The sequence below is a fragment of the Anneissia japonica genome, unplaced genomic scaffold (genome assembly GCF_011630105.1).
Source record: "Anneissia japonica isolate Jap-2015-1 unplaced genomic scaffold, ASM1163010v1 scaffold2392_len1475705_cov187, whole genome shotgun sequence".
Classification (NCBI taxonomy): Eukaryota; Metazoa; Echinodermata; class Crinoidea; order Comatulida; family Comatulidae; genus Anneissia; species Anneissia japonica.
The window spans coordinates 947456-963461 of NW_022751777.1; the positions used below are offsets into that span (position 1 = coordinate 947456).

General features: G+C 34.7%; 1 protein-coding gene across 1 annotated transcript in view; it reads right to left on the reverse strand.

The window, feature by feature from the left end:
- Positions 1-2315: 2315 nt before the first annotated feature.
- The window catches only part of LOC117121846 (methylcytosine dioxygenase TET2-like), an 80218-nt gene continuing 66527 nt past the window's right edge, over positions 2316-16006 (reverse strand). Inside the window, exons 4-11 of the mRNA XM_033267227.1 lie at positions 13864-15598; positions 12952-13039; positions 12283-12376; positions 10543-10751; positions 9844-9988; positions 8922-9011; positions 8140-8277; positions 2316-7705 (exon numbers count right to left, since the gene is read on the reverse strand). Coding sequence (XP_033123118.1) covers positions 5570-7705; positions 8140-8277; positions 8922-9011; positions 9844-9988; positions 10543-10751; positions 12283-12376; positions 12952-13039; positions 13864-15598 — 4635 coding nt within the window. The 3' untranslated portion in view covers positions 2316-5569. The remainder of the gene's footprint in view (positions 7706-8139; positions 8278-8921; positions 9012-9843; positions 9989-10542; positions 10752-12282; positions 12377-12951; positions 13040-13863; positions 15599-16006) is intronic.

The following is a 16006-nucleotide window of genomic DNA, read 5'->3' on the forward strand; positions in this document are numbered from 1 at the left end:
ATCACGGAAAAATCTATGTTTCAATATTGGTTGCAAACGCGTTGACTGCTGCGATATATGTTGTGTTTTCCGAAATATGTAGGCCTATGGCCTATCATTGTAAACAATTAGTTTTACTGGTTTACCTAAATGAAATAGGGAATGAGGAGAGGGAATGCAAAAGAAGTTCAAGGATGAGGGAAGACGATCAGAGGAGGAGTTTGATAGGTTGCATTTATTTGTACACTTGAATGTTTAAATCGCAACGTATATAATTTATGTCTGCTTCCTAAAATTAACCATACCAGCTGAAAATATTATATAAACATTGCATTCTATGAATACCAAAAACACAGATGCTAAATGGATGGTTTTCACCCGCCGATCCGTTCTGAGTGCGACCGACAATATGATATGAAGTGTATGCAGACCCCTTGCAATGTTTAAAAAATTATATTTTTACAATTATTATTCAATTTTGTTTTATTCTTCGGATGTTGCCAAGTGCAAGAGTGTCGGACCAAGAAAGCGAAAACTTGCATTACACGACGCCGCCGATACCGCAGTTTGGCCGCGTTGCGCGATGGAAGCATACAGAAGTTCGGCCTATGAGTTAGAAAGCAAAGAAAAATGTATTTTCAGAATATGAGTCAATCCATTCGACTGCCTGAATATTACTTTTAAGCAACTATGTTAATGTCTACCAAATAATAATAATAATGATTTTCTAAGTAATTATTCCATTTATTAACGAATACCTTAACACGTTGACTGTCAGACCCTTTTTTACGATTCCTTCCGGTGTGCCAAAACAAATTTACATGTACAAACATACTTTTTTGAAATTTTATCTAGTCATATATCATCAAAATAATGTGTCTAATAAATTGGCGGGAAAATATTAGGGGGCGAGTTATACTCGTCGATGGCACTGAGATAGAACTTTTCACTGGCTATCAGCGTGACCACTCACACTTTTTGATATATACCCAATGACTGGGTCGAAATTACCCATGATTCAGGAAAATTGCCCAAAATTACCCAAGCTTCCTGAAAATGCATTAAAATGTGAAAAATACGTGTTTTTCGCATGTATAGTTTCCCTTTTAGTTCAATTTATAAACCATTTTTTATTGTAATTGTTTGTGTTAATTATTAAAATAAATATTCATGAGGTAATAATACGGATAGAAAAATACGTCCTCAGTCTTCCAGTGTTATCAGTAATCAGGTTTTATTATGTAATGCATTAATTAAGATCAATTGCAACGCAAATCACAAATAAACAATTCTGAACCCAAGTTTATAGCAATTAACAATGTTATGTGCACCTCGTTGAGTTTTGCTTACTATATTGGACTGAAATATACTTTGTTACTTCTTAATTCTTCCTCTATGACAAAAATATTTAATTTTCTTAGTAAAATAAAGGATTTGAACGGAATACCCAAGAACCCAAGTCAAAATACCCAAGATCTTGGGTAAATACCCAAGCAGTGGTCACGCTGTGGACTATGCCAAGTGCGAGTTATCGTGTCCTCTTTTTGCATGGGTTGGTATATATTCAAAGGGCACCCCCACTTGTACCGCTCGAGTGTACTATCGGCAACATAACACAAAGATTGATAGAAAAAAAAACAACGTTCTTGATTATGTTTTTATGAAACAACAAATATTTTACAAGTGTTTTGTTTTCGTAATGTTTGAATTGTTCAATTTTTAAAAAAACTAGAATAAATTTTCATTAACTATTTTACTTTTATTCTTTTTGTGCGTTTGTGTTTGAAAGCAAAGAAATTGAATACCGGTATTTTGTACGGCAATCAGTATACCAATATGATTAAATCATCGACTGAATTATTTTGAATACATGATCATTTTTGACTCGCCTCACATTCTCCTGAATAATTTAACAACTCAATAGACCAGACAGTTTTTGATTCTACCATCCACTACCACAACCCAAAATCTCATGTTCTGACACTTTTTTGTTCGGTAAATATTCCGGAACTCGTTATCAACGTCACTTAAGACATTTTTTGAAGCTCCCCACTCTCTTGTAGTTGCATATGTAGCATGGGTTTTTTTCTTTTGCCCGAGACAGCATACAGTACATACAAAACCAAAAACTGTCTGCGATAGCGTGTAGAGATTGTATGGAAACCAAGCTAAAAGTTTAAATATTTTGTTTTTGCTATTTGTTGTTATAACAAATGCCTGTGTGCCATGTTCTCAAACTTTGATTTTTTGGTAACACCACTTGTTATTAATGTACGATGACTTGCAAGTGAAATAAACAGAAACCCCCCTTACCCCCAAAAAAGAAAAAAAAAACCTTTATTAATGTGGTTGGAGAGTCTTTATTCAATTTGCAACAATGTTGATCAATCGATTATATACACAATTTATATAGCATGATGGAACATTATTACCACAAACAACACATCCAATAACCAAAATGACACTAACTATTTTTATGTACTGAAATAAATACAACTTATTCATTACACAACTATCAGAAGAACTCCACAATTGACAAAGACATGCAGAACACTAGAACAAAAACATATTTTTAATAACCCCCTTTCTACATTTACTAGTTATAAATTCAAAATGTATACTCTCTACCTACGAAGTTCCATTCGAAATGAGTACTAAACAGAAAACTGGTAACAAATTTCACACACTCAGAAATCTATCCTATAATTTTATTATTAATTGCGTTGTTGATGAAAATAAAATTTAAAAAACACTAAAGAACACCATCACATTATTGACAATCCAATACATCATCACAACATTTGGCCGAAAAAGTTGTAAGTTGCGAGGAAAATGTAAAGTACCCCCCAACAGGGTAAAACAACCATTCTGCAGCGATCTAACAAAACAATCACCTAAGATATATGAACTGTAATTATTTATTTATAAACACATTATAATTCACAGACTGGACTTCATAAAAAGCATTCCAGAATATTGAAAATCATCTTCAAATATAGTGTATTTGTTTTCGGCATGAGCATGTTTAAAATCATGTTTCTATTCATTATTACATATTATTACATACAGTACATTCACTGTACTGTACATCTATTCGATTATTCTAAATTTTTTTTATAAGACGCTATCTTAACCTTGAATTCATCATATCAATTAATTTTCAGAAATGAGGTCCACAAAAGCAATTTTAGAATCTAATTGATTCAAGCTTTAGCCCTCAAATATTTCAAATTCATTTTCCAATTCAATTTGATTGAAATTGAAAAAAAAATAATAATTTTCAAAATTTCAAATACATAGTTTTTAAAACTATATTTCATTACAAAAAAAATCTCAATTAGAACAATTCTAACAATAAAACATACTTAATCAAAGGGTATTTATATTGGAACATAACAGAAGTTTCCAAAATGGATAAACTTACCAAAATTCGCATTTTGAGAATTTAACACTATTTTCATAGAAAAGTTGAACACGTAAAAATAATTTGATTTTACAATTGAATTTGGGTTTCAGAAGGTTTTCATCCCTGAGATGCCTTTTTGATTTTAATACTTGAAGTTGAGTACCTTTATTACCAAGATATATCAGGGCATTTTTTTTTCTTGCAATACTTCATGGGATTACCAACACATTTATTCCAATTTGCTAAATATATGTTCCTTCAATAGAAACATTACATGTAACATTACTAAGGCAAAAAAAAATTCTTTTTATAATGTATGCATAAATATACACAAGAAAATGTGTGGTATCTTTCACTATTTGGCTTCTCTCCAAGAATTACAAGTGATTGTTAACGATAAATATTTTAATTGGTGAATGGAGATAATCTACATACAGTATTTGCACCTACCCCAAAAGTAATCAACTCATAAAAAATAAAGTCTAAGATTTGTTTTAAGTTAATCAGATACACACCATTTCATCACCTCAGAAACTATACAGAAATATATCTAACATATTATTGTAACCTAGAGTGGAAAAAAGAGAGAAATGGTCGCAGGACGACCAAAAATAAAATTAATCAACTTTATCTCCAACACTATGTTTGTCCATTGTTAATCAGTCAGAGCTCTAAGCCCTGCTTTCTCATAGATGAAAAGAAAAAAAAAAGAAATTAAATATGCTAAATACTGTACTACTATTTATGCATACTATTGTAACTAGATTAGGACAAGAATATATACAACACAGTTTTTTCTTCACAATTAATATGAAAATGAATAATAAATAAGTGTAATTTACTAAATTTAGAAGGAAAAAAACAATTTATAACAATACAGATGTTGTCTCATGGACAACTTCCCAATTTTTACACTATTTAAACCAGTTTTCTACAACGAGAACTGTTAATTCCTTATTACAAACTTGTAACCAAACATTATATTAGAATTCAAATGACATTTTTTAAAATTTGACTTAAAATTCTATTTCCATGTTTAAAATTTTACTCATCTAGATTTTACACTATGCAAATATATTTGCAATGTAATGAAATAATAAATTTTATCAAAGAAATATCAAAAAGTGAATATTTATTATTGTTTCTACAAGTTTTTACTACTATCAGTAAAATTAATATTACCTATGTATTCTATACATAGAAATAATTGTTTTCCCCTATCTGGTAATATTATATATTACACCGAAGTAAAAAAGAAATTTTAAATTGTATTAAAATTTGTAAAAATTGTTGTTGGCACAGAAAGACCATCAACGAATTGAGTAAAAGTAATTATTGAGCAAGTTGTTTCAATGATAACCTATATAATAGTGCACCCATCTTTGTTATAACTTTTGATGTGAAATTTAGATGTTTGGTATAAAATTTAATGGACCATCAGAAGATAGTCATATCAAAATTTCATTTTTCTTATAAACCTTATTATAAATACATATCTGATTCATTAATTGTACAAAGTGTTAAATATTCTATAATTCCTGCAACAGAAACGTAGAAAATATCTAATGAATTTACGATATCTCATTAAATTCCAAAGAATTGGATAGAAATCAACTTTGAAAACATTTTCACTTCATTCAAAGCATTTCTTGGATGTTTTTGCTGGTTTCCTATATACTATATTCTAGTTAATCTCAGTACTGAATTGAACATGTGAAGTGTCAAGAGAATTTAATTATATTTTGATCAATGTGCATGGAAATAAATGTGCAATAACAGCTTTAAAATTTAATTTTGGTCCTCATATAGCTATTAATCAGTTCTAAATTTAGAGGTTATATTCGATTTCGATTACAAAACCAATTAATATATTAGATACTGTTTCTATGAAGCTGCAATACAATTTTTACAATGATTAGAACCAATTTCTACCTAAAAATACTTTGTAAAAGTTAGATAAAATATTAAATAAAAAACCGCATTAAAGATTCTACAGTTAAACTTGCCTAAGTCGACTTTGCCCATCTCGAATAATTTCTATGTCGATCTTTTTTTACATGTCAAATTGTTGTTTTCCCATTGATTAACAATCTGCAAGTCAAATTTGATCTACGTTAAACAAATTTTCAATGAGATTTTGGATTCGACTTGGGCAAGTTCAAATGTACTTAAAAAGGTCTTGCACTATGTTCGCTGTGGGGTCTGTCCCCAACTCCATTTTTGATAAGGGCCACTAACAATACATTTAAGCTGAGGAGATGAGTTTGAGAGGGATGCAGTTGTTTGCGTGTGTGCGAGTCGTGAAGGGACTTCGACACCATTCTTTGAATTTAAAGTCTTCGACGAGTTTGACTGGTTGCTGTTATCACCATGTTTGTTAGCCTTGCGGCGACCTTTCGTTGGAGTTTCTTCACCGGCTAGTCTTGCCGCTTCTTCTTGTTCTTGATGTCTAGCTGTCATTTTATCTTCATATTCTTTCATCCCATGATGCCGAAAATTTAAATGCTTGTGCTGGTAAAACACTAGACTTATTCTGGATGGATGTTGCCTGCAGGGCCTATGAAGCGCTGTGGTGGCATGAAGTTCACGCTTAGCAACTTCAAAGAGGACAGACCCGTGAGTGAGAGCAACAGCAACACCACCGATTGTGGCGTCTCTGAAACAATGGATATTATTAGATATGTATGCTTCTGGAGCATCTGAATCAGACAGTGGTGTGTTTGGTTTTATTTCAGGTTGATCCTGAGGTCTAATTCGATGACCACCTGGCATCTGCTGCATTTGCGCGGCCATCTGTCTATGCAAATTAGCCTGTGAGGCATGCAGTTGCATTTGATTATCATGAAGTTGTCCTGAAATACCCTGAATATTTGATGTTCCTCCAGAATTTGGTGTAATATTAGCATTTGGAAATATTTGCATATTTGCCACCTGAGTTTCTTGTTTAGATGATCCATTATCCACCGGTCTTACCATATCTGGAGGGTAGAAACCAGGAACATTAGTACCATCCTTTGATGTATTCCCCCCAGCACTCTGATTGGAACCAGATTTTCCTGTATTCTGACTTGCAGCTTGTCCTTGGAAAATGTGTGGCGATGCCGGTGTTCCAAACATGAGTCCACTATTCTTAGGTGTGTGGGAATTCAAATCTACTGTTCCCGGCTTTGTATTCAAAGGTGGAGTAGGCCCTGAGTCATGTGACACACTTGGTGATGCAGCATTTGTTGTGGCTTTATCTTCAATAGGTGGTCGCCATATGCTAGAAGGATGTTGTTGTTGTTGTTTTGACTGTGCAGCCTGGCCATGTGCAACAACCTGAGCATTCCGCTCCCCACCAGGTTGATTATGCTGTCCAGGATGACTAAACCCAGGCAAAACAGGTGGGTGGAATCCTCCTGCGCCCCCTCCTAGACGAGCACTATGCTCGGCACCTGTTCCCCTATTCCAGTGTTCATGACGAGTCAAATCAATTTGTGGAATAGTTTGTCCGTACATTGCACTTAATTTGTCCGTACATCCCATCAGACTGTTCAGGTGTCTTACATCAGGCTTCTGATCTTCAAATTGAGGTCTGATGTGAGCCTGTGAAGGCATAAAAGGACTAAGGTGCACACCAGGGAGATGACCCTGAAAGCCTGGATGAATACCATGCATGTTGGCCTCTGAGTGCATCTTATCTTGTCCTAGCATTCCATGTATGGGAAAGTACTGTGAAAATTGTGGAATTGCAGGATATTGCGTGTACATTTCAAAGGGGAATGGCAATCCTAACTGTTGACCCATCAGACTAGGATGCATGCCATTCATCACAGCATGAGGGTGCATCCCAAGATTGTCTGAGGGTGTCTGTCTAGCATTGAGTCCGACCTGCCAATGATTGTGTTGATTGTAAGTTGCCGCCACATTGGCATCTTGCATATGTTTACTTGGAAGCTGGAAACCTTGTGGGGGCGCTGTTCTTTTAAACTCTTCCTTAACAACAGTCTCTGAGATCTTTTTACTCGCTTCCTTGGTGGCATTGCTTTCAGCTGCTTGTGCACTTGCTTTAGCACGTTTACTTGGACTATCCGAGCTTCCACTCGAGTCTTTATTTCGTTTGCCTTTGCGAGCGATGATCTGGTCCTTAGATTTCATGCGGACCTCATTGCGAAAGTTTGTCAGAACTTCTATAGCACCGCTTTGAACTTTAGCCCGCTGACCTTCTGGGTCACCATGCTCGTCAGTGCTGTCCAAGTAGTACAGTGGCAGTACATGCAACTGTTCATCCCCTGGGTCTGGTTTTCTGTTACGCACTTCCTCTTTTGTTAGAGTCACCACCTATAAACAACGATCAGAAAAAATGGTATACAGTAATATTCTATTCTTCATCTTTTATAACATGACCGTCTTGATCTAGTAAAAATATTGAATAAAATTCAATTTGAATTGCTTATGTTGTTATACTGTATTTTAAGTAAGTTATTAGTTTTTAAATTTTGCAATAACTACAAGAAAATATTTTCTTAGTTTCTGTATTCTTTACATTAGCAATTTATCAGGATGATTAATTAAAGAAATGTCCTTAAATCAGCAAAAACTGATTTTTTTTTTTTAATATATTAGTGTCTACATTGAAGCTGAAAACTTGAACGACCTAATGTGATCTAAATGTTCTTTTATTCAAATATTAACAGAATATACTGTAAAACAGTTGGTTTCTATGATAGCTTTAACAACACACAAACAAAAGTAATGAAGGATTGTAAACATACCACTGTACAACCATTATTCATATTTTGTTGATCACGATGAGCATGGGCGCAGAAGTCCATACATGAAGTGACAGCCCCAAATGGACGACCTGTACCATAACCTATCCTACATTCGTTTCCTTCCTTTTCAAGATGAACCTGAAAAATTAACAAGACATGGTTGGATTAAATTAGCTAACGAATATAACATGGTTAGATTAAATTAGCTAACGAATATAACATGACAAAATTCTTGCCTGTTGAGTATCAAAATAACTCCCATTCTAGACCACTGAATGGTTTTTAATGGTCTCGAAAAACTTGCCTAAACAATGTAATCTGTACCAACACAGCGCCACCTGTCGGCAAGTTGGAGATTTCTACATTACAGTATTTGATGATGGTAGCTGATAGCCACCAAAACTGTCATACAATTAGGACTAAAATTATGTAAAATAGTTTTGACAATTTAGGCTTAGCTTAGGTTAGACAAATTATGATAGCTAGGATGACATGATGCCAGGCTGAGGAGTGGGATCATTAGTTAGCTATGCTATGCACACACCATCTGCCTTCATTAGGAAAATTATCCAATGATTTTAAGTAAGTTAACTTATGTTTAAATGGACAACCAAAAAGAGGTAATAACAAAATAAAATAGTACTTTTACTACTACTTTCATTATAGTACAAACCACCTATGTTAGTTACTTGCATACTAAGGTGGTGTGTGGAATCTCTTTTCTTTTATTTTTGGCTTTTTTTTTTTTGTACTTAAAAATGAATTGCATTGTTATTGTTTACCTGATGTTCATATGAGTCTGGTGCTATCTGCTTGTACAATGGGCCAAGGAACGTAGCTAGATCTTGAAGTTCACTCTCAACTATTTCTTCCTAAGAAAACAAGACAAAAAAGACTGTAAAAACAAATCAATTTCAAATATGCACTCATTTAAATAGATCAAATAACTAGAGTGATACAAAAATGCTTGGAGGCAGTGTTCTATATGCAGTGTAGAAGGCTGTCGATGTACCTAGACAATTGTTTGTACCATTCTGTGCAGCACCTGAGGACAATTACCGCATCACCACAACGTTATGCTGCACAAGACAGAGGTTTTCTCATAAACAGGGAGAAATCAGTTTTCGCTTATAATGAATTTTTAAACATTGTTTACCAGCCGATATAACGATCTATCTACACTATCATATTGTTTTTGACAGATGAATGTGATGATACGCCCATACTTGGGTGTAATATGACATCATCATGCCCATATATGGGCTTATCACAACAAATTTGTCAATTTGATAGTGTGAACAGAGCATTAGGGACTATGCAAGAAATATAGGAATGGTTTTGTTTATGCATGTTAATTGACAAGGACAACACTTTCACATTCAATGATGACAAAGAGCAAATATGTATTGATTCTTGTGGTGGTCTGTCCGGTGGGCTGCCAGCCTGACAGCAAAGGCCAGTGTACAATTGCAGTTTCAAATTTGGAACTTGCCAATCATCTTTATAGCTTTTTAACAGAACTAATTTAATTTAAAATTTTATTAAATTATTAAGCAATATACATATTTAGGGTTGAAGGAGTAGAAAACTAAGCGTGGGTTAATAAGTGTACGGAGAGGGCCATGTAATTAGCTTTAGACTGGGCGGAAAACTTCAATTGTGGGTGGCCCAGCCCACCATAACTATATCCCTGCATATTCTCACCTCCTGTGAGCCATCCAGCTTGAATTTTCTTGGAGTCTTGCTCCTGGCAAATTTACATCCGTTGTAATACATTAACCAAGAACAACCAAATGAAAACGATGCTCCAGAGGAATCGTCATCCATCCCTTGGCAGGCACAAGTTTTTCTAACGAAATAAGAAAATTAGATTCTCGTTAACATTTAAGTATATGACAAATTTACAATCTAAAATACAATAAAAATATTGGTTATTGTTCGCTGCATTTTGATAGACTAAAATTTGTTTTTTAGTATAACTTATTAATAAAATAAGTTATACTAACAAGCAACATGTTTCGATGCATCACATATCATCATCAGGCAATAGTGCTTATGCTATTACCGGGGAATTAACTTAGTATTTGCTTGTTTGCCATACAGTACATCTGACCGGTAGTTCATAAACAAATAGTAGTATAAGTGCTACACTGCTTGATGATGATGCGCGACACGTCAAAATGTCGTTTATTAGTATCATTTATTTTATTAGATGCATTACTGCATTAATACATAATTAATAACAATTTAATTACTTATCCCAATCATGAAATTTACATGTTCCACCAAAAATAATATTACCATTCTCATTAATCTCTTAACAGCATTTATGTTATATACTGTTAATGGTTTATTGACAAAATATTTATAATGGTATATGAGGAAAGAATGTAATTTACATACTCTTCATTTGTTCCACAGCGTCTGACTGTTGGTGAGCCATGCTTTGGGAGAATTGTCGAAAGCTGTTTATAAAGATTATCCGATACGTCTTCCTTTACACCTTCCCACAATATAATCCCAAGGATAATGTATGCTGTTTCACAAGAATGACCAAATCGGTGTCGCGTCAAGATTAGCATTTTTTCTTCTTTATTTGATCTTCGGATGATCTATTAAGAAAAAAAGCATTGGAACCTCATAAATAACAGTCTAAAAATTTCATAAGTAGGTTTATAAATAAATGTAGTGGAGATGTAGACTGTGGTCAAGATTCCGGCCTTCAAAATCCAGGGTTCAAATCCTGTGTCAGCTATTTTTTTCCCCTCACAACTAAGCCACCTTAAGCCTTGCAATGAAAACTTAAAAAGCCTATTAAATATTTTTCTCCTTTATTTGAATACCAGCTTACCTTCTAGGGTAAGCTAAAAGGGTCTCCCTATATATAAACATGATATAAAAATTGCTGTTTGTGGTAAAATCTTTAAAATCTAAAAAAAAAAACACCCCAAAACATTTAATTGCTCACTTTATATGTATCAAATATTTTAACCTTTAAATAGATAAGGTAAAGGTAGTCCCCTATTCATTATTAAACATAGGGGAAATAGATACCAATGTAAAAAAAAACGTTTTAACAAATCCTTTAATTGTTTACCAATCATACAATTCAACCATCAGTGCAGAGAATATAAGAATGTTAATATGCTCTTACATTTGCCAAATAAAAAAAAATTATTTGAAAGCTAAAAACATAATTATATTAAAAGTAACCAGTTCAAATAATGAATTTTCAAGTTCTTTGAGCAAACGTTTTATCACAACCAAAATATTATAGCCTCTGCTGCCCTCTATATAAATTCAACCACATACAAAACCTTCACCTTCAACTGATAAAACTGAACAGATTTTGAGGTTTGATTGAGAACAGAAGACCATCCCTGGAGAGTTAATAAATACCCTTGGGATGATTGAGGTAAACCTGTAGTAAATGGGTCAATACTTTCAGGGATAATCTCAAAATACTTGACATATTTGGAACAATCATTCTTAAAATACTATGAAAACGCAATCAACTATTTACATTTTAATTATTATGAAAGTTTACTAATTTATTTATAAATAATTTAATGTAATGATTTTTTTTTAAATATTAATATTCTGGGAGTCTTTCCATTTATGTAAAGGTCTACTAAAATAATCATCATTAATAGTATTTTCTTGTTTATAATTAGAAGAGTTTGAGAAGAGATTGAGGTGAAAATATTTAGAGTAATTTTATTTAACAGTCATTTATATGTTATACTTTAAATTCAACAACAATCTTTAGGGATTAATTCAGAGTGGTGAGAATCTTATCAACATTCCATACATGTTTAACCTGGTATACAACATTTTGAAAATGCTTCCTATGCAATTCTTGGCTGTAGACCTGATGCTTATTTTATTACTCAAACACAGGCCAAGACATGTTTAAACATCTAAATATTAAATTTTCCAACAAAACATTACATAAAATCAACAGATAAATTAGATTAGAAATATGCATTTCTTTGTTTTAGGTTACATCTAAAAGCTAAAAACTTATTGAAACTTATTAATTTCTTATATTTATTCTAAATACTATTATATTTATGGCACTTTATTATATCTTTAATACAGTATATACAATAGGAATGTTTTTAAACTGCATCTTAAACATACCCATTTTGCGATGGGACAACCCAACTCCGTTTTCCCTTCCTTTCCCGAATACACTAATTTTTCAATGCGAATACAAGCTCCGGACTCTCCGTACCTGTTGACAAATTTAAAAACAATTGAGGTTATAAAACCACGGTTATTGAAAGCAATGAAATTCTTTCATCCCACATAAAAAATATAAATATGAAAAAATTAAGAATTTTTTTATTCCTTCTCAATGATTTTTTTTTTTTTTTTTTTAGTTCTATGATGCTCCATAGAGCTTCGGATTGGAATGAGTACCACTAACAGAATCATAAAGCAGTTTTAGCAGTTTAATTATTTACAGACATTTTACTGCAAAAATTTGATATAATTTGCTGGCAGAAGTTTCAAAGCCATACATTAACCCTTCTACGGTGAGAGGCAGGCGGCATTGTGTTATCAAGAGCTCCCAGAGAGCAATTGATCCATTAGCTGATGGTTGCGTCCAGCCTTGTTCTTCTGGGTGGAGCGTGACAATAAGGATAAAGTGCCTTCATTGGTTACAATTTAATATAATACAAAAATTGATAATTTTACTAGCAGAAGTTTGAAGGCCACACATCGGTGCATCCTAGGTTGCTCATCCAGCGATTAGCAGGGAAACACAAAACAGAATATGTAGGTTTTATATATTCTGCAACATACCTTTCCTCCATGCATTTGCGTATTGCTTTTATGGATGGACCTGATCCAAGGTGAGTGTAGTATGGAGCATCATCCTTCTCGACTTCTCCTGTCAAAATACAAGACAAGATGGCTGTCAGTTAGTGTAAATAATATGCAATAAAACTGCATTTATTCCTTAAGGTCTAACCACTCAAAATGAGGACGACAGCTCTCCACCCAAACCGAGGACTGACACCAATGCCGTAGCCAGCTATTGGGTCCACCAAGAATGGGTCCACATTTTTAAAATGGGTCTAAATTATGCTGTTTTATGCAAAAAATGAGTCCGTTTTTTGAAAAAAGGGTCTAGATTTCTCATATTTTGCTTAAAATTAATTAACTTTTAAGACAATGGGTCCACATTTTTTGCGTAAAATGGGTCAATTTTTAAGGAAATGGGTCCACATTATTTTAATTTACGCATAAAGTGGGTCCACCGTGATACTGTCCCGCACTGTTTGAAAATCCTGGCTACGGCATTGACTGATATCCTGCACTCTGCGGACTAACACTCCACTCCCTAGAAAAATTCGCTACGAGTGCCAACTGGTATCAAATTAAGCCTGGCACACACTGTATCGAGAATGGAGACCACCATGTGACAAGGAGTGCACAATGGATCATATTTTAATGACAAACCACTCCTTAGACAGCGAACGACAACAGCAGACACCATCTGTTGTCAAGTGACAAGTGCCTTTGCTTGGGGACACAAACAAGTGGTAAGCTTCAGACTTGCACCCAGATTTTTTTTGTTGGTAGCCAAAGGACTTACCTCTGTGTCACATAATTTCAAGTTATACCTCTGTGTCACATAATTTCAAGTTATAGGGAGCCAAGGGCTATGCTTCCTTGCATCACAGAAATTTACGATAATTAAAGCAAACTTACCACAATCACATTCTGGTGGTAGTGCTTTAGCATCTTCTTCTAACATTTTAGTTTTCTTCCAATGTTCATACTCCTGCTCTACTGTCTCTTCAATACTTTTTCTTTTCTTTTTTATTTCAGTCTCTTCTGGTTTCTCCTCCGGTTTCTCTTCCTTGCCTTCTTCAGTGCTTGTTGGGGGAGGGGATCTTGGCGGCGTATTGCATGGATGCTCAACAGTCACCATTTTGCTTGGCCTAGTATTAAGCACTGGTTGGCCAAGCGGCGTTTGCAAAGGTTTTGGAGGATCAAGTGTATGCGCACTCTCAATTCTCTTCAAGGGTCGTGGATGTCGTAAACTAGCTTTTAGTGCGATGCGAGCAATTTCATCAGATATGCAATCTTTTGTTTTATCAGGTGGTTTTGTGATTCTTTTACTAGATTCACTCATATTTCCGTGTAATTGCAAAGGATTTGGCTGCGAAGAACTACTTAGCTTTGGGGTTTCAGACCGCGATTTGCTTTTGGATATCTTTGTTTTGGTCTGCTCAAGTTTTTCAACGCTGCTCATCACAGTGGGCGTGTCCATAAAAACCATATGGTTATTGGCTAAAGACGAAGTGACTTTGGATGCAGACTGAGAAGGTGGTTCCATGGATATAGCGGTCGTATTACATGATTGGTGTCTTCCTGGCTGTTCTGGGGTTACCATAGCAGGAGACATCCTAACTGATTGTTCAATCATGCCTGCATTTCTCTGTAAGGTTTTCTTTTCCTTAGTCGTTTGATTCATATCTTTGGATAACATTTCCATCGACATAATCGGACTCATTCCCGTTTCCGAGAATCTGTCATGGAAACGCGATACTGAGTTCTGTTGATATTTATTCTTTACATGAGCAGACAATTGAGTTCTATGTTCTGTATTCAAGTTGGTGGCACAATTCTGAGGGAGAATTTGGTTGGAATTGCTATGCGTGTTATGGACTTGTGGGTAAGGGTGCGGCCTGTGCAGTGGTTGCTCGTATCTACCAGATTGGGATACATCCATGGCAACAGATGCAGCGATGTGTTGCCCATTTGGCATGTGGTAGTTTTGAGTCCGAGATGAAGGTACGGCCGTTTCTTTGGCCATTTTTGGACCACTTTGGCTGTGTGGTTGCATAGCAGTGGGATCAAACATATTCCATTGGTTGCCCTTTGCAGCAATATTATGAGGGTCCATTTGGCCATGTATTTGAGGCTGACCAGAATTATTTCCTGGGTTGGGACTTCCAACGTTCTCGTGTATACCAGAGCTTAATGAAAGCAGTGATTGAGCAACCTGTATGTCCATTTTCTTAATAGGGAGAAGATTATTAGAGCCGTCTTTTGGGGGCATTGCCTGTTGGGGCAAGAAGCGAATATCATTTTGAGTAGTTGGTTTCAAACGTTCTTTTGTATTTTGCATGTGTGGTACCTGGTTATTCATCGGATGGCCAGCCACCTGCATACTTTGGTTAAAGGCTGGACTACCAGTAGTCCTGAATTCATTTCTAGGTGGAAATTCCTGCTGGAATAAATGTTGATAACTTGGTTTCAATTGGGGGTGTCCTTTACCAGCTGCAGGGTTTTGTGACCTTCCTTTTTCATCCTGGATGTTTTGATATGGGTCCCAGTAGAGCTGGCTGTTATGTGCATGGCCATTCACAAGCACAGGAGCTTGATGCTGGGAGGTCTGTGGGGGCGCTTGTGGATTCATCGTTGCTTTCTTGGCATTCTGAAATGACAACAAATTATAAACGTGAATATATATGAATGAAAATGAAGGAATACAAAAGACTTTTAAAATAACAGTGACGTTAGTATACACAGTTAAAATTTTTTTTAAATGCCCATAAGGAAAATCATAATTCAAGTTAAAATTTTTTTAAATAAATAAAGAAATTTAATGGCACCAGTAACTTGATAAGGTAAAATAGTAATTTCCTGAAGACCATTGCAATAAAAATTAAGCATAACCACTTTACACACAACATGACCTGTTTTGAAACATGTCCAAGAGCTGCTTAGACGACATGGACCACAGATCGTTATCAAGTTTTTCTCATAAGAGCATTTGCCTAATGGCCAGCTGGTTATGCATGTAGCAGTTTAGAATTGTTATCATTGGAAAATATCTAATAGA